At 42.2% G+C, this 23,853-nt stretch overlaps 1 protein-coding gene across 3 annotated transcripts in view; it reads left to right on the top strand.

Moving 5' to 3' along the window:
- The window catches only part of PCLO (piccolo presynaptic cytomatrix protein), a 665,287-nt gene that overhangs the window by 110,243 nt on the left and 531,191 nt on the right, over window positions 1-23,853 (top strand). For all 3 annotated transcript variants that reach the window (XM_069765158.1, XM_069765159.1, XM_069765157.1), the window contains exon 2: window positions 3,200-4,421. In XM_069765158.1, coding sequence (XP_069621259.1) covers window positions 3,200-4,421 — 1,222 coding nt within the window. The remainder of the gene's footprint in view (window positions 1-3,199; window positions 4,422-23,853) is intronic.

The following is a 23,853-nucleotide window of genomic DNA, read 5'->3' as shown; positions in this document are numbered from 1 at the left end:
CAGACAGACGGAAAAACCCTTAGACAATTATATATATAGATACACTACAGACCAAAAATTTTGGCACACCTTCTCATTTTTCTGTATTTTTAAAAGGTAGCCACCTTTTGCTTTGATGAGTGCTTTGCACACTCTTGCCATTCTCTTGATGAGCTTCAAGAGGTAGTCACTGGGAATGGTCTTCACTTCACAGGTGCCCTGTCAGGTTTAATAAATGGGATTTCTTGCCTTATAAATTGGGTTGGGACCATCAGTTGTGTTGTGCAGAAGTCTGGTGGATACACAGCTGATCGTCCTACTGAATAGACTTAGAATTTGTATTATGGCAAGAAAAAGCAGCTAAGTAAAGAAAAATGAGTGGCCATCGTTACCTTAAGAAATGAAGGTCAGTCAGTCCGAAAAATTGGGCAAACTTTGAAAGTGTCCCCAAGTGCAGTGGCAAAAACCATCAAGCGCTACAAGGAAACTGGTTCACATGAGGACCTCCCCAGGAAAGGAAGACCAAGAGTCACCTCTGCTTCTGAGGATAAGTTTATCTGAGTCACCAGCCTCAGAAATCGCAGGTTAACAGCAGCTCAGATTAGAGACCAGGTCAATGCCACACAGAGTTCTAGCATCAGACACATCTCTACAACAACTGTTAAGAGGATACATTGTGCAGCAGGCCTTCATGGTAAAATAGCTGCTAGGAAACTACTGCTAAGGACAGGCAACAAGCAGAAGAGACTTGTTTGGGCTGAAGAATACAAGGAATGCACATTAGACCTGTGGAAATCTGTGCTTTGGTTTGATGAGTCCAAATTTGAGATCTTTGGTTCCAACCACCGTATCTTTGTGCGATGCAGAAAAGGTAAACGAATGGACTCTACATGCCTGGTTCCCACCGTGAAGGATGGAGGAGGAGGTGTGATGGTGTGGGGGTTCTTTGCTGGTGACACTCTTGGGGATTTATTCAAAATTGAAGGCATACTGAACTAGCATGGCTACCACAGCATCTTGCAGCGACTTGCTATTCCTTCCCGGTTTGTGTTTACTTGGACTATCATTTATTTTTCAACAGGACAATGACCCCAAACACACCTCCAGAGTGGGAAAGCCAGTGACTGAGGGCAGATATTAATTTTCTAGAGAGGGACCACGGTTATTGCCCCCCCCCCCCCCAGCTAAAAACATCTGCCCTCAGCCACCCAAGAAAAAGAGCATCTGTAAGATGCGCCTATTCTGGCACTAAGCCACCCTCTTCCCACTCCCCTGTAGCTGTGGGATATGGGGTAAGAAGGGGTTAATGTCGCCTTGCTATTGTAAGGTTACATTAAGTCTGGTTAATAATGGAGAGATGTATAAGACATCTATCTATTATTAATCCAATATTAGTAAATGGTTAAAAATACACACACGCATTAAGACTTATAGTATTTTAATGAAATAAATAAACACATAGGGTGTAAAAGACTGGGGAATGAATGAAATGAAGGTAACGTAGCTTCGGAGACTGGCAGTGCTATCACTTAAGCTGTGTCCCCTGGTGGCATAAACTCATATGAACTGTAGCATGAGAAAATATTCAGAAAAATTCCCACTCTACAGTTCAAATGAGTTTATGCCTCCAGAGGGTGCAGCTTTGGTGACGGCACTGCTAGTCACCGAAGCTACGTTACCTTCATTTCATTAATTCCCCAGTCTTACAGCCGGGAGCAGCTGTATTAGCAGGCTCCTGGTTGTAACTGTATTTGACCCCTTCAGATGGATTTACATCGTGTGACATGACTGTATGGTGGAAAGGTATGGGATATTGTTGCTTTTTTATTTTCCTTTATTTACAGGAGAGTGAGGGTGTTCAGTTGTATTGAGCGTACAATAAAGGTAATAAAGCCCTATGTGTTTATTTCATTAAAATACTTTATTCTTAATGTGTGTGTGTATTTTTAACCCTTTACTAATATTGGATTAATAATGGATAGGTGTCTTACTGACATCTCTCCATTATTAACCAGGCTTAATTTCACCTTACAATAGCAAAGTGACATTAACCCCTTATTACCCCATGACATATATATATATGCCTAGTCTATGTGTAGACATTTATTTTATCTATTCTAACCTGTCAGTGTGATTTTACTGTACACTGCTCTGAATGACTGGCTATTTTATAGGACAACGGAGTGTAATTCTCGCAAGACAGACGTGTGGTCCGTGTGTATTCCGTATTTTTCTCGCCCCATAGACTTGCATTGGTGTATTTTTGGAGGAATACGCTGACAATTGCAGCATGCTGTGATTTTCGCAGCCCGTTAAATACGTCCGAGAAGTATACGGTTGATGGAAGCTGCCCCATAGAGGAACATTGGTCCGAGTGCAATGCGTTGTTTTTGCGCCTCTCCCTCGTCTGTATTTCCCTCTAGTGTGACCCTGGCCTAAGAATTAAGATTACCTCGAAACACGTTGACAAATGAAACCGCATCCGTACTGTATCTGGTCTCTGATCGTATGTTGGATCTTAGGCAGCGCAGATTTATATTCACTTTATCTCGAAGTTTGAAAAAATAAATGATTAACACGCAAAATGAATAATGAAGAGATTTGTTTTATGACTGAAATGAATGCTTTGTAATCTACGCTGAAACAATGACAAAAAGAGACTCTGTTATATGTGCATATTAAATATTGATAAGTAATGTTTGGACATCAGAGGGTTCCTCCCAACTGGACAATCTGTATCCATATTCCTTGTTGTTGCAATTGGATGCCATTGACAGGGGTGCCTATCTCAGGTTCATTCATAGCTACAGTAGAAAGCATCTATAAATACAAGTTCTTTCTTATGAGAAGTCTAAGTAACAATTTATTACATGGTTGCTAGAAATGAGCAAATAAATTGGCAGGACCCTGATCCAGCTGCCGGGTCAGTATTCCATGGCCGCTTGAAGGGAGCTCTGCCAGAGTTCTGCTAGTCAATTTGATCATCTCTAAAGGCTGCCCAATTTTCTGCCACTGAAGGAGAAAAGCCAGGTCACCTACATGTTCCCTAGGCAATAAGAGCTGATTAATGTGGATATTATATACGAATATTCTCTATGTGTTTTGTGTTTCTGTTGTAGCCATGTTCAACGATGTATAGGGAAACCATTCAATGAAGATTGCTTGTGAAATTTTTCTTCTCAATATTTATACATCCTTTATGTTTTTTTTGTTACAGCAGAAATCCAACCAATGATCCTTCTCAATCTCCAAGACATCATAGTAAACCTCCTGATCCTGGGCCAACTGGTCTAAGTAAAAGTCGAACAGTAGATGCATTCAAGACAGAAACAAAACCACCTGGCAGAAGTCCTTCAGCTATGAGTTTGAGAGAACCTAAATCTAAACCTGACATTAAAGAAGACCAAAAAACTGGTATAATGAGTGGTTTTCTTGCAGAAAGTAATCCGATGAATATGGTCTCCTCTGTTGTTAATAAATTTAATCCTTTTGATGCAAAAAGTGATTCTAAAGAAGAACTATTAAAGCAACAAACGGAAAAAGAGCAAGAAAATAAAGAAGATCCTAAAAGCATTAATAGAGCTTCACCTCAAATGCAACATCAACAAGGACATGCTAAAGCCCCTATACCAACTCAACAACCACATATGAAATCTACACAACAGAGCCCTTCAAGAATCTCAATGCAACCATCAACTGCCACAAAATCACTTCCCCACACCCCTAACCCCAATGAACCATTGCCTGGATCTGCAAACTCTACAAAACCCTTAGTTCAAGAGCCAAAACATACTACCTCATTACCCCATGGGCAAGGATCTAAAAAGGAACCAATGAAACAAGATATATCTGCTAAACCAATACCATCCACTATGGATAAGCAGAGCTTTCCACCTCCAGGATCTTCGATACCAACCAAAATATCTGAACGAGAAAAAACATCCACACAACCCTCAGTTACTGCCAAACAACCTTTCCAAGTACAAGCTAGTTCTAAAATGCCACAACCACAGCAAACTGGGACTGTTAAAGCTCCTCCTCAGCAATCATCACCTATAGAACAACAATTACAGCAGTCAAGTCCTTCAAAAACTCAAGGACACCCACAGCAGGCCATGCCCACGAGTGCAAAGCAAGTAACGCAGAGGCCAGAACCTACACCGTTTGGTGGTACTAAACAGCCTGTGCCGGTAGCAGGAAAATCGTTGCTTGCTTCACAACCACAGCCTGTAAAAGACCAGAGGACAGAATCTATTAAAACACAGATACAAGATACTTCACAGACAGTAGCCAAAGCTGGCACAAAGAATATGTGTCCTCTGTGTAAAACAACGGAACTGATGTTGGATGGCAATAAAAAGCCTAATTATAATACATGCACCCAGTGTAAAATTACTGTATGCAGCCTGTGTGGCTTTAATCCTAACCCACATATAACTGAGGTAAGTGTAGAATATTATGTGTATTGTTCTGCGTAATTTGGCTCTGATTTTAGTTATGTGCACCAAAACTGCACTGTGTGAACAAAGACCACAACTCAAAAACTTTTTCTTTCCCCAACATCAGCTGTTTAAGAAAACTGTGAAGTCCCCATACAGTTATGGAAATCAGCAGGTTAGGTTCAGCCTCCTTTAATCTAATGCCATGCCTCCTCGCTGGTTAAGCGCAGCTAGGAGGTTATTTTACACCGTAGAGATCATATGTTGCAAAGTTCTTCATGGAGTTGAAGCAATCTGTGGTTTGAAAACATATCCGGCTCCTTCTTTTAATATTCTTCAGGAGACCAATTTTAAGATAGATTGGGGTCATTGTTTGAAATGGTGACATGGGGTACAACCAATATTGAGGCCAAGACATCACCATAATATTCTGCTGGGTAAGGACCCAATAAAAATGAAGGTTACCGTACTTATATTAGGATTTCTGCTCCGTGTGCTCTTTTTCGAGCCCAATTAATACTTATTTTTTCTGCAATTGTATATTAGGTTCACCAGCAGAGTTTTCTCTATAATAGCCAGATAAAAGATTTTGCATAATCTCCCCTTGAATAATGTAATGATATATTTAAATACTATGTGATTATATCTCATTAAAAGAATGTAGCAAAAATCACTGCAGAGAATTATATTGTATATTTAGAAGCATAGATGGGATGTCCTAAACCCTGGTGAAAAAAAAAAAACTGTGCTCTTCACCTAACCAACACATACCACAATGTCCCCACTATTAACTGATCTTTAGAATCTCTGCACTTTATCAGGTAGAAGACATAACCCTCCTTCCCCTTGTGATTGCCTAAACCATGGATGTCCTAGAGACAGTGGCTTGGATGTCTTTGCTACCACTGTGTTTTCTAAAATATGGTACACCACCAATTTTGGTTCAAAGGCTTGTCATAGTGGACTGCCTAAAGTATGGGGCATGAAGGTTGCAACGTCTACTGTGCCCTAGAGCAGGGATGGGTAATTAATTTTCCCGCAGTGCCACATGAGAGACCGTGACTCTTTTGGAGGGCTGAACCAATAGGCTGAAATTAATTCTGCTCTATATTAAATTTATTAATATTAATTATGTCACTTAATATTGAGCAGAATTACGTTTGCTGGCATTCCCCTATATAGCACATGAGCCTGGAAACAGCCCCTCTATATACAGTATTAGCCTACACAGAGCACCCTATATACAGGGGGAGCCACTCTATATACAGTATGAGCTCAAAAATATCCTCACTATATACAGTATGAGCCCCAATATAGTCTATTAACCCCTTCATGACCTTGTGATTTTCCGTTTTTCCTTGTACGTTTTTCGCCATAAAACGTTTTTCGCCATCCCAGAGCCATAACTTTTTTATTCTTCCCTCAATATGGCCGTGTGAGGGCTTATTTTTTGTGAAACGAGTTGTACTTTTGAACGACATCATTGTTTTACAATGTCATGTACTAGAAAATGGGAAAAAAATTCCAAGTGCGGTGAAATTGCAAAAAGAGTGCAATCCCACCCTTGTTTTTTGTTTGGCTTTTTGCTAGGTTCACTAAATGCTAAAGCTGACCTGCCATTATGATTCTTCAGGTCATTACGAGTTCATAGACACCAAACATGTCTAGGTTATTTTTTATGTAAGTGGTGAGAAAAAAATCCAAACTTTGCTTAAAAAAAACCCCAAAAAAACAATTGCATCATTTTCCGATACCCGTAGCGTCTCCATTTTTCAGGATCTCAGATCAGGTGAGCGCTTATTTTTTGTGTGCCAAGCTGACATTTTTAATGATACTATTTTGGTGCAGTTACGTTCTTTTTATCACCCTGTTATTGTATTTTAATGCAATGTTGCGGCGACCAAAAAAACTTAATTTTGAATTTTTTTCTCACTACACTGCTTAGCGATCAGGTTAATCCTTTTTTTATTGTTAGATTGGGCAATTCTGAACGCGGCGATACCAAATATGTGTAGGTTTGATTTTTTTATTGTTTTATTTTGAATGAGGTGAAAGGTGGGTGATTTAAACTTTTATATTTTTTTTTATTTTTTTCATATTTGTTTAAACATTTATTTTTTTTATTATTTTTGCCATGATTCAATAGTCTCCATGGGAGGCTAGAAACTGTCACAACATCAGATCGCTCCAATGTAGCTGAATTACAGGCTTGCTATGAGCGCTGTCCACAGGGTAGCGCTCACAGCAAGCCGGCATCAACATAGAGGTCTGAAGGAGACCTCTGGTTGACATGCTGATGCATTGCTGACCCCCGATCATGTGATGGGGGTCACCGATGCGCACATTTCCGGCCGGATGGCCGGAAATGGTAGTTAAATGCCGCTGTCAGCGTTTGACAGCGGCATTTAACTAGTTAATAGCGGCGGGTGGATCGCGATTCGACCTGTCGCTGTTGCGGGTACATGTCAGCTGTTCAAAACAGCTGACATGTCTCGGCTTTGATGCGGGCTCACCGCCGGAGCTCGCATCAAAGCAGGGGATCTGACCTTGGACGTACTATCCCGACCGAGGTCAGAAAGAGGTTAAATACAGTATGAACCCCCACATAGCCCCTTATATACAGTATGAGCCCCACATAGCCCCTATATCAAGTATGAGCCCCAACATAGCCTGTCTTTATAAAGTATAAACCCTCCTTTTATACAGTATAAGCCCTCATATAGCTCCCTAAATACAATATGAGCATCCACATAGCCTCATAAATAGTTGTAAACATGGAAAAAAAGCATAGCAGACGCGATTAAGTGATATCATCGCGCTTCCTGGCTCAGCTGAACACGCTGATTGGTGGAAGGAGCCCATGGCGCTGTCCTCCACTAATGCATTCGCCGCTCTCTGCATCCCGAGGATATGGATAGCGGTGATTGCAGGGGAAGTTAATGGATGGTGGGCAACGGCACAGTGCGGCCCGTGGGCCACTGTTTCAGCCCTTTTGCTACCTCATTCCACATCCATCCCTCTGGCCCAGCTCTGCCCTAGTGTATAGAAAGTGACTATCGGACATATTAGATAATAGCAAAGAAAACTGCTTAGCATGGCATGCAGCTACAGTCATAAACTAGTCCATGATTATATAGAAAGGATAGGTTCAATATTCTGTTGTCAGCTCTATTAAAAGACTAATAATTTTAATAAATGCAGTCTAGTAATATATTACTTCCTCACATGACATTAATTATCTAAAGCAATGGCATACAAAATGTATATTTTATGTCTACAAAACACTGCTAAATGCCCATAATGAAGGAGTTATAGGTTAGCCAAGGTGCAGTGGCTAGAATGGTTCCTTTCGGTGGTAATGTAAAACTATCCATCCATCTGACTAGATACAGTTCAATTTCACATAGCTGTTGTAATTGGAAACAGTGTAATTGAGACGCCATGAAGAGCTGTAGAAAGTTGGATTGTGTAGAGCAGCTTAGGAAGGTCCTGTCTTTTCCAGCATCGAGAGTTTAATTAGACCACCAAAGATAAGATTAGCTTTATAAAACTGAGTTGTTGCCGTAAAGCTGCTTTCTTTTTTTCTACCTTTAGTTATACATGTCTTTGTTGTGCTTTTTTTCTGTGGACATTATGTGCTGCCTGATGAGCAGACACTTGTGTCATAAATAATTGAGATGCTTGGGTGTCATGTGTGTAATTGTGGATCCTTTCTTTTTAGGGTAGATTAACATTAACTTTTTACTTAAACAAAATAAATAAAATAAGCCAATTCTTTACTGCTCAAAATCATGCCGATGACCATGGTATGCTCTCATGTTTATTTATTGCAGCAGAAAAATACTCAAGTGTTCGCGGTAAAAATCTTTATGCGCATTTTTGCCACATTTTTACGTGCTTTTTTATGCATTTTGATGGTAATTTTTTTCCCAACCATTTAAAAATGTTGGAAGAATTGACAGGCTGCAGATTTGAAAAAAACTGTAAGGTTTAAATCTGCAAGGGAGAAGAAAAGCAGCATGTGCATTAACTTTCAGAACGAGAACGAACCTGTGCCGCAAGGTGTACAGCTCAATAGAAAGTTTATGGGTCCATTCACCTCTCTATGTGTGATCAAGGTTGGACCTTCAGATCTCAACACCCATCATTGATCAACATTGCCAAACTTGGGCTACAAAATACCAAAAATTAAATAAATGCTTAGTTACCATTTACATATTTTACACTGTTTCAGCCCTCCCAGGCCTGTTTAGTCGCTCAAATTATCAGACTGGAGAACACACAGCCCACCAGAGAACATCATTCTTGGGGCCAACCATCCATTTACTATAGAAATAAGAAAGTTTAACCCCTTTACCCCCAAGGGTGGTTTGCACGTTAATGACCGGGCCAATTTTTACAATTCTGACCACTGTCCCTTTATGAGGTTATAACTCTGGAACGCTTCAACGGATCCCAGTGAATCTGACATTGTTTTCTCGTGACATATTGTACTTCATGACAATGGTAAAAATTCTTTGATAGTACCTGCGTTTATTTGTGAAAAAAACGGAAATTTGGCGAAAATTATGAAACTTTCGCAATTTTCCAACTTTGAATTTTTATGCAATTAAATCACAGACATATGTCACACAAAATACTTAATAAGTAACATTTCCCACATGTCTACTTTACATCAGCACAATTTTGGAACCAAAATTTTTTTTTGTTAGGGAGTTATAAGGGTTAAAAGTTGACCAGCAATTTCTCATTTCGACAACACCATTTTATTTTAGGGACCACATCTCATTTGAAGTCATTTTGAGGGGTCTATATGATAGAAAATACCCAAGTGTGACACCATTCTAAAAACTACACCCCTCAAGGTGCTCAAAACCATATTCAAGAAGTTTATTAACCCTTCTGGTGCTTCACATGAATTTTTTGAATGTTTAAATAAAAATGAACATTTAACTTTTTTTCACAAAAAATTTAATTCAGCTCCAATTTGTTTTATTTTACCAAGGGTAACAGGAGAAAATAGACCCTAAACATTGTTGTACAATTTGTCCTCAGTACGCCAATACCCCACATGTGGGGGTAAACCACTGTTTGGGCGCATGGCAGAGCTCAGAAGCGAAGGAGCGCCATTTGACTTTTCAATGCAAAATTGACTGGAATTGAGATGGGACGCCATGTTGCGTTTGGAGAGCCCCTGATGTGCCTAAACATTGAAACCCCCCACAAGTGACACCATTTTGGTAAGTAGACCCCCTAAGGAACTTATCTAGAGGTTTGGTGAGCACTTTGACCCACCAAGTGCTTCACAGAAGTTTATAATGCAGAGCCGTAAAAATAAAACAAAATTTTTTTCCCACAAAAATTATTTTTTTAGCCCCCAGTTTTGTATTTTCCCGAGGGTAACAGGAGAAATTGGACCCCAAAATGTGTTGCCCAGTTTGTCCTGAGTGCGATGATACACAATATGTGAGGGGAACCACTGTTTGGGCACATGGGAGGGCTCGGTAGGGAAGGAGTGCCATTTGAATGCAGACTTAGATGGAATGGTCTGCAGGTGTCACATTGCGTTTGCAGAGCCCCTAATGTACCTAAACAGTAGAAACCCCCCACAAGTGACACCATTTTGGAAAGTAGACCCCCTTAGGAACTTATCTAGATGTGTGCTGAGCGCTTTGACCCACCAAGGGCTTCACAGAAGTTTATAATGGAGAGCCGTAAAAATAAAACAAAAATTTTTTCCCACAAAAATTATTTTTTAGCCCCCAGTTTTGTATTTTCCCGAGGGTAACATGAGAAATTGGACCGCACAATTTGTTGTCCAATTTGTCCTGAGTGCACTGATACCCCATATGTGGGGGGGAACCACTGTTTGGGCGCATGGGAGGGCTCGGAAGGGAAGGAGCTCCATTTGGAATGAGGACTTAGATGGAATGGTCTGCAGGTGTCACATTGCATTTGCAGAGCCCCTAATGTACCTAAACAGTAGAAACCTCCCACTAGTGACACCATTTTGGAAACTAGACCCCCTAAGGAACTCATCTAGATGTGTTTCGATAGCTTTAAACCCCCAAGTGTTTCACTACAGTTTGTAACGCAGAGCCGTGAAAATTAAAAAAAAAAATCTTTCCCCCCAAAATTATTTTTTAGCCCTCAGTTTTGTATTTTCCCGAGGGTAAGAGGAGAAATTCGACCCCAAAAGTTGTTGTCCAATTTGTCCTGAGTACGCTGATATCCCGTATGTTGGGGGGAACCACCGTTTGAGCGCATGGCAGAGCTCGGAAGGGAAGGAGCGCCATTTGGAATGCAGACTTAGATGGAATGGTCTGCAGGCGTCACATTGCGTTTGCAGAACCCCTAATGTACCTAAACAGTAGAAACCCCCCACAAGTGACCCCATATTGGAAACTAGACCCCCCAGGGAACTAATCTAGATGTGTTGTGAGAACTTTGAACCCCCAAGTGTTTCACTACAGTTTATAACGCAGAGCCGTGAAAATAAAAAATCCTTTTTTTCCCACAAAAATTATTTTTTAGCCCCCAGTTTTGTATTTTCCCAAGTGTAACAGGAGAAATTGGACCCCAAAAGTTGTTGTCCTATTTGTCCTGAGTACGCTGATACCCCATATGTTGGGGTAAACCCCTGTTTGGGCACACGGGAAAGCTCGGAAGGGAAGAAGCACTGTTTTACTTTTTCAACGCAGAATTGGCTGGAATTGAGATCGGACGCCATGTCGCGTTTGGAGAGCCCCTGATGTGCCTAAACAGTGGAAACCCCACAATTATAACTGAAACCCTTATCCAAACACACCCCTAACCCTAATCCTAACAGTAACCCTAACCACACCTCTAACCCTGACACACCCCTAACCCTAATCCCAACCCTATTCCCAACTGTAAATGTAATCTAAACCCTAACTGTAACTTTAGCCCCAACCCGAACCCTAACTTTAGCCCCAACCCAAACTGTAGCCCTAACCCTAGCCCTAACCCTAACCCTAGCCCTAACCCTAACCCTAGCCCTAACCCTAACCCTAGCCCTAACCCTAACCCTAGCCCTAACCCTAGCCCTAACCCTAGCCCTAACCCTATCCCTAGCCCTAACCCTAGCCCTAACCCTAGCCCTAACCCTAGCCCTTACCCTAATGGGAAAATGGAAATACATTTTTTTAATTTTTCAATAACTAAGGGGGTGATGAAGGGGGGTTTGATTTACTTTTATAGCGGGTTATTTAGCGGATTTTTATGATTGGCAGCCGTCACACACTGAAAGACGCTTTTTATTGCAAAAAATATTTTTTGCATTACCACATTTTGAGAGCTATAATTTTTCCATATTTTGGTCCACAGAGTCATGTGAGGTCTTGTTTTTTGCGGGACGAGTTGACGTTTTTATTGGTAACATTTTCGGGCACGTGACATTTTTTGATCGCTTTTTATTCCAATTTTTGTGAGGCAGAATGACCAAAAACCAGCTATTCATGAATTTCTTTTGGGGGAGGCGTTTATACCGTTCCGCGTTTGGTAAAATTGATAAAGCAGTTTTATTCTTCGGGTCAGTACGATTACAGCGACACCTCATTTATATCATTTTTTTTGTGTTTTGGCGCTTTTATACGATAAAAACTATTTTATAGAAAAAATAATTATTTTTGTATCGCTTTATTCTCAGGACTATAACTTTTTTATTTTTTTGCTGATGATGCTATATCACGGCTCGTTTTTTGCGGGACAAGATGACGTTTTCAGCGGTACCATGGCTATTTATATCTGTCTTTTTGATCGCGTGTTATTCCACTTTTTGTTCGGCGGTATGATAATAAAGCGTTGTTTTTTGCCTCGTTTTTTTTTTTTTTTCTTACGGTGTTTACTGAAGGGGTTAACTAGTGGTCCAGTTTTATAGGTCGGGCCGTTACGAACGCGGCGATACTAAATATGTGCACTTTTATTGTTTTTTTTTTATTTAGATAAAGAAATGTATTTATGGGAATAATATTTTTTTTTTTTTAATTATTTTGGAATATTTTTTTTTTATTTTTTTTTACACATTTGAAAAATTTTTTTTTTACTTTGTCCCAGGGGGGGACATCACAGATCGGTGATCTGACAGTTTGCACAGCACTCTGTCAGATCACCGATCTGATAGGAGTGCAGGCTGCTTCACAGTGCCTGCTCTGAGCAGGCTCTGTGAAGCCACCTCCCTCCCTGCAGGACCCGGATCCGCGGCCATCTTGGATCCGGGGCTCGAGCAGGCAGGGAGGGAGGTAAGGCCCTCGCAGCAACGCGATCACATCGCGTTGCTGCGGGGGGCTCAGGGAAGCCCGCAGGGAGCCCCCTCCCTGCGCGATGCTTCCCTGCACCGCCGGCACATCGCAATCATCTTTGATCGCGGTGTGCCAGGGGTTAATGTGCCGGGGGCGGTCCGTGATCGCTCCTGGCACATAGTGCCGGATGTCAGCTGCGATAGGCAGCTGACACCCGGCCGCGATCGGCGGCGCTCCCCCCGTGAGCGCCGCCGATCGCGCTGGACGTACTATCCTGTCCATGGTCATGGGGGCCCACCCCACCTCGACGGGATAGTACGTCCGATGTCAGAATGGGGTTAAATTCTGCAACAAAAAGGAGGATGGTGCTGTGTACATTAAGAAAATGTGTGCGAAACTAAATAACTGAAATTCCTTTCATTTTTCCTATCACTACATGGACTACATTAGATTTGATGGACTATGATTGATCAACATGGGATCTAATTGGTTAATAAAATGAGCAACAGGCGATGGTGTCGGGTAGTTTTTTGTAACACTGTATTATAGCTTTAGTAATAGAGTTATCTGACAGACACCTTTAAATTGTTCTTGCTGGGGATAAGTGTCAGTCTGCTTTGTTTTACTGTCTTAAAAATTGACACCCTGGGGGCGTGGCCTGTCTGCACATGGAGTAGGTCGCATAGTGCGGGAGCTCCGTGTGCAGGAACCTTACAGCGGCTCAAAACTCCTTCCTGTCGGCTCCTCCGCTCCAATTAACCGCCGGTGCTGGTACCTGGCTTAGCGGTGAGTGTATGGGGAAGTCCAAGATCGGCTCCCGCAGCTCCTCCAGGCACATTGTGGACTTTTTCACAGCCTCTCCCCAGCCGCCCCAGAGTCCCAAGATGGCGCCGCCTGCCCCCAGGGCTTCTGGTGATCCATTAAAAGAGGCATAGATGCTCATGAGGAGAACATAATTTTACCTCTATACAAGTCATTAGTTCGACCACACTTAGAATACTGTGCACAGTTCTGGTCTCCGGTGTATAAGAAAGACATAGCTGAACTGGAGCGGGTGCAGAGAAGAGCGACCAAGGTTATTAGAGGACTGGGGGTCTGCAATGCCAAGATAGGTTATTACACTTGGGGCTATTTAGTTTGGAAAAATGAAGACTAAGGGGTGATCTTATGTTAATGTATAAATATATGAGGGGACAGTACAAAGACCTTCCTGATGATCTTTTTAATCATAGACCTGAAACAGGGACATGGGGGCATCCTCTACGTTTGGAGGAAAAAAGGTTTAAGCATAATAACAGACGCGGATTCTTTACTGTAAGAGCAGTGAGACTATGGAACTCTCTGCCGTATGATGTTGTAATGAGTGATTCATTACTTAAATTTAAGAGGGGACTGGATATATTTCTGGAAAAGTATAATGTTACAGGGTATATACACTAGATTCCTTGATAGGGTATTGATCCAGGGAACTAGTCTGATTGCCGTATGTGGAGTCGGGAAGGAATTTTTTTCCCCAAGGTGAAGCTTACTCTTTGCCACTTGAGTTTTTTTTGCCTTCCTCTGGATCAACATGTTAGGGCAAGTTAGGTTAGGCTATGGGTTGAACTAGATGGACTTAAAGTCTTCCTTCAACCTTAATAACTATGTAACTATGCAACTATGAACCTGGGCCCCTCTGTTCCTAGGGATGTTCTGGCTCGTATTCATTTTTTTTAAATGAAGGAAGACTTCCTGCAGGCTTTGAGGGCCAAACCATCTCTGCCAGATTCCTTTGCTAACATTGCTGTGTTTCCTGACTTATCCCCGGGTACTCTAGCCCTACGCAAAGTGTTTACTCCTTTTTCCTCAATTCTACGAGAAATGGGCATTCTGTACCGCTGGGGGTTCCCCATTAAGCTTCTTATCTGTAAAGATGGCCTGGTAACCACCTGTCTAACACCGGCGCAAGCGGCAAAAGTCTTGTCCAAATGGGGCCTGGCGCCTCCTGGCTCCACCTCGTCTACAGCCTCCCCAAGATCTGAAAAGAACGAGAATGGCAAGCGTCACATCGATCTGGAGTGGAAGCTTGCCTGAGGATTACTGCTACAATGGTTCCTGGCTATTTTCCCGTCTTAACTGATTACTTTGTTCAAATTTTTTCTTTTGAATAACTGTTGCTGTGTTGGCTACCCTTTGTTCTTTTCTCTGGTTAGCCCCAGCATATTGCTCCACAGGTGAACTGTTTTCTTTTTTTTCACCTATGGACTTAGGTTTTTCCTGAATGGTTCTCTATTGCTTGATAATTATCTGTTTGTGGTGTCTCCCCTTACCCCATACTCCCTTTCCCCTTTGTTCTTTTCACAGGGTTGCACAGGACGGAGGTCCACGTCCTTATCGTCTGCGGTGGCGGTCTCCCGGAGAGCGTACATTTACCATATCTTCTTTAGTTTTTTCTTATGAGTATCTCATTATACTCAATTAATGTAAATGGACTCAACTCTCCGAGTAAAAGATCGGTTGTTTGGCGTCAACTAGCTAAGGTTCGCCAGGACATCATATGTTTGCAAGAAACGCACTTGGTTGAGCGTGACAATGTGAGAATGTATTTGGGTTTATAACTTCACCAATTCTTTGCTAACAGCAGCGCGAAAAAGGCTGGGGTGGCTATCTTCTTTTGTAAAGCTAATTCCTTTCAATTGATATGCTCTGTGGCGGATTCCCTGGGTAGATATATTATAGTCCTGTGTCTGATAAACAATGCTCCTTACTAGTGTTGAGCATTCCGATACCGCAAGTATCGGGTATCGGCCGATACTTGCGGTATCGGAATTCCGATACCGAGATCCGATATTTTTGTGATATCGGGTATCGGTATCGGAAGTGTAAAATAAAGAATTAAAATAAAAAATATTGTTATATTCACCTCTCCGGCGGCCCCTGGACATCAGCGGGAGGATCCGGCGTCCGGCACGGCTTCTTTCTTCAAAATGCGCGCCTTCAGGACCTGTGGTATGACGTCCCGGCTTCTGATTGGTCGCGTGCCGCCCATGTGACCGCCACGCGACCAATCAGAAGCCGCGACGTCATTCCTCAGCTAAAGTCCTAGAATGAGCGCCTTTTAGGACTTGAGGAATTACGTCGCGGCTTCTGATTGATCGCGTGGCGGTCACATGGGCGGCACGCGACCAATCAGAAGCCGGGACGTCATTCCACAGGTTCTGAAGGCGCGCATTTTGAAGAAAGAAGCCGTGCCGGACGCCGGATCCTCCCGCTGATGTCCAGGGGCCGCCGGAGAGGTGAATATAACAATATTTTTTATTTTAATTCTTTATTTTACACTTTAATATGGATCCCAGGGCCTGAAGGAGAGTTTCCTCTCCTTCAGACCCTGGGATCCATGAGGATACATTCCGATACTTGATGTCCCATTGACTTGTATTGGTATCGGATATCGGTATCGGCGATATCCGATATTTTTCGGGTATCGGCCGATACTATCCGATACCGATACTTTCAAGTATCGGACGGTATCGCTCAACACTACTCCTTACTCTATTGCTTCCATCTACGCCCCTAACTTCGGTCAGCTAAAATTCCATAACAATTTTTTCCAAATTCTCAGTTCCATCCAACATGGTCATAAACTAGTCGCAGGGGATTTCAATATCCCTATGTCTAAGCATCTTGATTGTTCGGTTTCATATATCTCCAGAGGCGAGGCGGGCCCACTTATTAATTCTTACCATCTTCATGACATGTGGAGATATTTGCACTGTAATGAGGGGGACTATACTTTTTTGTCGCCTCAACACAGCTCTTACAGCAGGATTGATTACGTGTTGGTGGATGACGTGGCCCTTCCCCACTGCACTTCTGCAACCATAGGCAATATTACTTGGTCGGACCATGCCCCAGTTTCACTGTCTTTAAGGGACTCTCTGGCCATCAGACCTCCCTCGCAGTGACGCCTTAATGACCATCTTTTGGCAGATCGATCTAATTCTCAGCTCATTGAAAAAGCCCTGCAGGAGTTTTTTGCCACTAATGATTCTGCAGACGTTGCTGATGATACATTGTGGTTTACTCACAAGGCTGTGGCTTGTGGCCTTTTTATTAAGATGGCCGCAATAGCTAATTGGAAGTACAATCTGACCCTACAACTGGCCTTAGACGAACTAGCCCGCCTTGAAGCTGCTCATAAAGCATCTCATACCCAACAGCTTATTTCTGAGCTTACCAACGCTCACCTTCAGGTTCGTCAGTTGCTTCTTCATAGAGCGGAGAATGGCTTGAGGAAAGCCAAAGCCAAATTTTACTCAATGGGCGACCGTGCGCGGGCTATGTTGGCCAGATGCGTTAAAAAAAGAGAAGTTCAGTCCAAAATTCCATACCTGCTTAAACCTGATGGCGCCTGTGTATACAACCCAATCCATATAGCTGAGGAGTTTGCCTCATACTACCATTTCCTTTACAACCTGAATTCAGACTTAGATAATCCCCAGCCCTCCCTGGACCTAATATCCGCTTTTCTGGTGAAAGCCAATCTCCCTGTGGTTAGCACGGAACAATTGTCTTTTCTTAATGCCCCAATTATAGAGGCCAAAATCTCACAAATAATTAGGGAGACTAAAATGCGCACCTCCCCAGGCCCAGATGGTTTTTCCTTTCCCTATTACGCCCAATTTCTCTCTATTCTTTCCCCTTTCCTCCTGAGTTTATTTAACTACTGGTTAATGGCTGGGAATATTAAGGCCGAGGGCCTGGAAGCTTCTATAGCAACGCTTCCCAAACCAGGGAAGGCTATAACCTCACTGGGGAATTTTCGCCTTATTGCTCTCTTGAACTGTGACGTAAAAATTTATGCTAAAATTTTGGTTAATAAGGTACAAGCTGTACTTCCTTCACTCATACATCCTGATCAGGTTGGGTTTGTACCGGGAGACAGACCAGAGATGGTACGAGGCAGCTGATTGATCTGCTGGATGTGGTGGAGAGGGGGAGCCTCCCCAGTGTATTCCTGTCACTTGACGCTGAAAAAGCGTTTGACAGGGTGCACTGCGGATACATTGAACTAACTTTGGGAAAGTTTGGCCTGACTGGTCGGATTTTTTCAGCTATTATGGCTTTGTATTCCAACCCGTGCGCCTCTGTACGCTCAGCTGGCTTTAACTCCCGATTATTCCCTATTTCCAATGGGACTCGCCAGGGCTGCCCCCTCTCCCCTCTCATCTTTGCTCTGTTCATGGAGCCTCTTGCTGTCATCATTCGTCAGTGCTCGGATGTGAGGGGTGTGATGGTGGGGGGTATCGACTCCTTGAACGCAATCACCTCGATCCTTCACCAATTCCCCGCGGTTTCCTATTATAAACTCAATCTAACTAAATCTACAATCTTTCCCCTGTTTCTCCCGGTCCCTCTTCAATTACAGATCCAGGCTAATTATTCCTTCATCTGGTCCCCTCTTGGTTTTTCCTATTTAGGCATCCAAATAACCAGATTAGCTGATATTGTCCGCCTTAATTGTGAGGCAACCCTTCTAGATATCAAAAAATGGTTAGATCAACTTTCTACCTCTTCTTTGTCATGGATGGCGAGAATTCAAACATCTAAAATGCTAGTTCTGCCCAAAATTATATACTTATTCTGCTGTCTACCCCTATCCATCCCCTCCAAATAACTATCAGCCTTTCAAACGTTCATTGATCGGTTTATTTTGAATAAAAAACCTCACAGAATTAAACGCCAAATTATGTCCCTGCCATATTCAGGGGGTGAGGTGGGTGCCCCTAGGGTGCAGGCCTACTATAGGGCTGCAATTTTAGAACCTTTGAAACTGTGGTGGGAAGGGTATTCTCCCCTCACTTTGTTTATAATTGAATCATACTATGCCCCCAAACACTCCCTCAAACTTCTCCTAGAGCTTTAGCTACTCCCGGTCTCCTCGGGTGGCCCTTACCTCAGAACAATGAGAACTGCTTTGAAACTTTGGGCGGCCCTGTGTCCCACTCACCTCCCATGCCTGTATCATTATGTCTCTTTGCAAGCTTTAGAACATGCGATTGGTAATATTTCTCTCTCCTCTTGGAAGACACGTGGGTTACTGCGGGTGGCTGACCTCTATAGCTCAGAGGGTCTCCTCGAATTTGCAAACTTAAGAACTCGCTACTCCTTGTCCGCCAAAGATTTTTTTCAATATTTCCAAGTGCGCAGCTTTTTGAGGCCCCGCAAACTGCTTGGTGCACCGTTGCCTTTATCAGAATCCCCGGCTCATCAATTTTTTAGACCTTGCACCATATTACCTCACGGTATTTCTATTCTATATAAGGCGCTATTGACTTGTGGTGCGACCGGCAAGCTTCCCTTCATGGTCTCTTGGGAATCTTCCCTCGCCTTCGAGGCTTCTCTGGATGACTGGCATAATTCTATGATTCACCCTTCTAAATTTTCCTCATGCCTTGGGCATCTTGAGTAATCTAAAAAGATTCAGCTCCAATGGTATATCACTCCTGTTAGATGGGCTAAATTCCATCATGCCTCCTCTCCGCTTTGCTGGAAGGACTGTAACTCCATGGGATCCCTTGCCTATGTTTGGTGGAGCTGTCCGCACATCCAAGTTTTTTGGCACCAGGTTGAATCTATTATTGCTGAGGTAGTACATCTCCCTGTCGTTCTGACTGGCCCCTTGGCAGTTCTTGGTATCTCCTTGCTGGACCTCCCTTCCCCCCTGCATCCCATAGTTTCTAACATCCTGGTAGCAGCTAGACTTTGTATTGCCAAATATTGGAAATCTCCTACTATTCCGTCTAGTAGGGTGGATAAAAATCAATGTTTTTTTAAAAAAAAAATCTAAAAAATCAGATTTTTTTAATTTAAATCGGATTTTTTTGATTTAAATCGGATTTTTTTCAATAAACTGCTTTTTGAGGAAAATATTTTACCATCCAAAGGTTCTTCCATCATGAGATAAAGCTGAGTTGTTTAACTCAGTAGAATAAAGGCTGTATATGTGTAACATTCACAATGCCATGCTCTTCCAGAGGTTTCTGTAGGATTAGTGGGCAGTTTCTCTCCTATATTATCATAGACGCTCGCTTTACTTACGCAGTTCTCAAAACTGAATTTGACTTCGCAGAGGTCCCAGCCTCTTCTTCACGGCAAAAATGTTACAACATGAACAGAGTTGAGAAAAAGACCTTAATCCTATTGTTCTACAAACCTATGAATACAGAATCAACCCCTTCAGTGCCAAGTCCAAGAAGTTAGACAATATGTTTCTGATTGTTTGGAGTGGAATAGATCTGCACAACACAAGAAGAATGTGAATCTAAGTGTGAGGAGGAGGAAGGGCAAGCAGACAAGAAAATGAAAGTGAAACTTTGAGCACAATACTGCAGCATAACCACAGGCTGGGACCTCTGCGGAGTCAAATTCAGTTAGGTAGAAACTTTGATTTAAATCACTGATTTAAATCAAGCCTTACTGACTAGTGATTTAAATCGTGATTTAAATCAGTTAGATTTAAATCAAATCCACCCTGCCGTCTAGGAACGAACTTACATCAAAAATCAACCTCCATTTCAGCTATGAATTTATTACCGCTGATTATCTTACAAAAAAAAATAAGGTTCTATCATGGTGGGATTTATGGAGCTTGTCATCCTTTGCATCTCCTATTGCTTTGTCTCATAACTACTAGAATTGTTTTTTCTCTGATGTCGTTCTTCTTGATTATGCCCCCGTGGATGTAATATCGTGGGCTTTGGATTTATCTTCTGCTATTTTTTACCTCCCCTTCCCCTTTTTTTTCCTGTACCCTTCCCCCTTGTTTTTCCTTTTTGTTTGCCTGGTTGGGAATGTTCTCTTTGTATGCATTTTTTTCTGATTTAATAAAAATTTCAATGGTAAAAAAAAAAAAAAAAATTGACACCCTCTCACTATTAACCCCTTAGTGATAGAGCCAATTTTGTCCTTTATGACCAAGTCAATTTTTGCAATTCTGACCACTGTCACTTTATGAGGTTATAGCGCTGGAATACTTCTTCGGATCCCACTGATTCTGAGACTGTTTTGTTGTGACATATTTTACTTTATGTTAGTTGTAAAATTTCTTCGATATGACTTACGTTCATTTATTTAAAAAAAATCGGAAATTTGGCAAAAATGTTGAACATTTTTCAATTTTCTAATTTTTGTGCCCTTAAATTAGAGAGTCATATCACACAAAATAGTTAATAAATAATACTTCCTCAGGTGTTTACTTTACAACAGCACAATTTTGGAAACATAATTTTTTTTTGTTAGGAAGTTATAAGAGTTAAAAGTTGACCTGCGATTTCTTGTTTTTCCAACAAAATTTACAAAACCAATTTTTTTAGGGACCACCTCACATTTAAAGTGAGTTTGGGGGGTCAATATCACAGAAAATACCCAATACACCATTCTAAAAACTGCACGCCTCAAGGTGCTCAAAACCACATTCAAGAAGTTTATTAACCTTTCAGGTGCTTCATGAGAACTAAAGGAATGTGGAAGGAAAAAAATCAACATTTTACTTTTTTCACAAAAAAAATTACTTTGGAACCAAACTTTTCATTTTCACAAGGGCATCAGGAGAAAATGAACCACAAAATTTGTCGTGCAATTTCTCCTGAGTACGACGATTCCCCGTATGTGGGAAAAAGCCACTGTTTGGGCACATGGCAGGGCTCAAAAGGGAAGGAGCACCGTTTGACTTTTTGAATGCAAAATTGCCTGGAATCAGAGGTGGGCTCCATGTCAGATTTGGAGACCCCTGAAGTGCCTAAACAGTGGAAACCTCCCAATTCTAACTCCAACCCTAACACAGCCCTACCCCCTGACCCTAATCCCAACCCTAACCCCAATTCCAACACCACCCTAACCCCAACACCGCAACCCTAACACCAACACAATTCTAGCCCCAACCTTAACCCTGGCCCCAGCTTTAACCTAGCCCAACCCTTACCCTAGCTCTAACCCCAACCCTAAACCAAGCTCTTAACCCAACCCTAGCCCCAACACTAACCCTAGCTCTGACCCCATCCCTTAACCTAGCCTCAACCCTAACCATATCTGCAAAGAATGGAGAAAAATACATTTAAAATTTTATTATTTTTACCTAACTAAGGGGGTGATAAAGGGGAGTTTGTTGATTTACTATTTTTTTTTATTTTGATCACTGTGATAGGGTCTATCACAGTGATCAAAATGAACTAGTAGGAACAATCCCCTATTGTTGCCAGTTGCCGGCCGGCAGATACCAGCGGACACACTGCGCATGCGCCCACCATTTTCTTCCATGAAATAGATGCTGAGGGCCTGGAGACAGCTGGAGAGTAGGGTTGAGCGACTTTTAGGTTTTCAGGGTCTAGTCGGGTTTCACGAAACCCGACTTTCTCAAAAGTCGGGTCGAGTGAAATCGGCCGATCCTATTGAAAAGTCGGGGTCCGGATCGGCCGAAACTCGAAACCTAATGTAAGTCTATGGGCTTTTGTTTTTTTTTTACATTTTCTTCAGGGCGATATAGCAGAAAAGCCGGTAATTCAATTACCGGCTTTTCATTTCTCCTGCCAAAACCCGACATGATATGAGACATGGTTTACATACAGTAAACCATGTCATATCCCCCTTTTTTTTGCATATTCCACACTACTAATGTTAGTAGTGTGTATATGCAAAATTTCGTCGCTCTAGCTCTTAAATTTAAGGGTTAAATCGCGGAAAAAATTGGCGTGGGCTCCCGCGCAATTTTCTCCGCCAGAGTAGTAAAGCCAGTGACTGAGGGCAGATATTATTAGCCTGGAGACGGTCCACGGTTTTTGCCCCCAGCCACCCCAGAAAAGGCACATCTGGAAGATGCGCCTATTCTGGCACTTGGCCACTCTCGTCCCATTCCCGTGTAGCGGTGGGATATGGGGTAATTAAGGGTTAATGCCACCGTGCTATTGTAAGGTGACATTAAGCCAGATTAATAATGGAGAGGCGTCAATTATGACACTTATCCATTATTAATCCAATTGTATGAAAGAGTTAAAAAAAACACACACACAATATTAAAAAGTATTTTAATGAAATAAACACATCGTTTGTTGTAATATTTTATTGTACGCTCAATCCACTCACTGAAGACCCTCGCTCTGTAACAAATAAAAAATAATAAACCAACAATATACATACCTTCCGTAGATCTGTAACGTCCCACGTTGTAAATCCATCTGAAGGGGTTAAAATATTTTACAGCCAGGAGCTCTGCTAATGCAGCGCTGCTCATGGCTGTAAACCCCAGCGAATGAAGGTAATGTAGGTCAATGATCTGTAGTTACCTTCATTCGCGGTGATGCGCCCCCTGCTGGATGTCCCTGGAGCGTGGGAAAAGTTCCCAGGCTCGAGGTCATATGAGGACATCCAGCAGGGGGCGCATCACCGCGCAATTTTCTCCGCCAGAGTAGTAAAGCCAGTGACTGAGGGCAGATATTAATAGCCAAGAGAGGGTCCATGGTTTTTGCCCCCCCCCCCCCCCTGGCTAAAAACATCTGCCCCCAGCCACCCCAGAAAAGGCACATCTGGAAGATGCGCATATTCTGGCACTTGGCCACTCTCTTCCCATTCCCGTGTAGCGGTGGGATATGGGGTAATGAAGGGTTAATGTCACCTTGCTATTGTAAGGTGACATTAAGCCAGATTAATAATAGAGAGGCGTCAATGTGGCCATGCGAGGGCTTGTTTTCTGTGGGACGAGTTGTGCTTTTGGTACAGTACCATTGATTTTAAAATAACTTGTACTGGAAAATGGGAAAAAAATTCAAAGTGCCGTGAAATTGCAAAAAAAGTGCAATTCCACAATTATTTATTTATTTTACCATGTTCACTAAATGCTAAAACTGACCTACCGTTACTATTCTGCAGGTCATTACGAGTTCAGAGACACCAAATATGTGTAGGTTCTTTTTTAAGTGGTGAAAAAAAATCCAAAGTTTGTAAAAAAAAAAAAAATGTTGACATTTTCCGAGAACCGTAGTGTGTCTATTTTTCGGGATCTGGGGCTGGGTGAGAAATTATGTTTTGCATTCCAATCTGATGTTTTTATTGATAACAGTTTGAGGTACATATGATCTTTTGATCACCTATTATTGCATTTTATTGCAATGTTGCAGCAACCAAAAAAAATTAATTCTGGC

Source organism: Ranitomeya imitator, chromosome 4 (genome assembly GCF_032444005.1).
Source record: "Ranitomeya imitator isolate aRanImi1 chromosome 4, aRanImi1.pri, whole genome shotgun sequence".
In the NCBI taxonomy this organism is placed as follows: domain Eukaryota; kingdom Metazoa; phylum Chordata; class Amphibia; order Anura; family Dendrobatidae; genus Ranitomeya; species Ranitomeya imitator.
The sequence above is the reverse complement of the archived record's forward strand: the minus strand, read 5'-3'. Positions and strand labels throughout refer to the sequence as shown.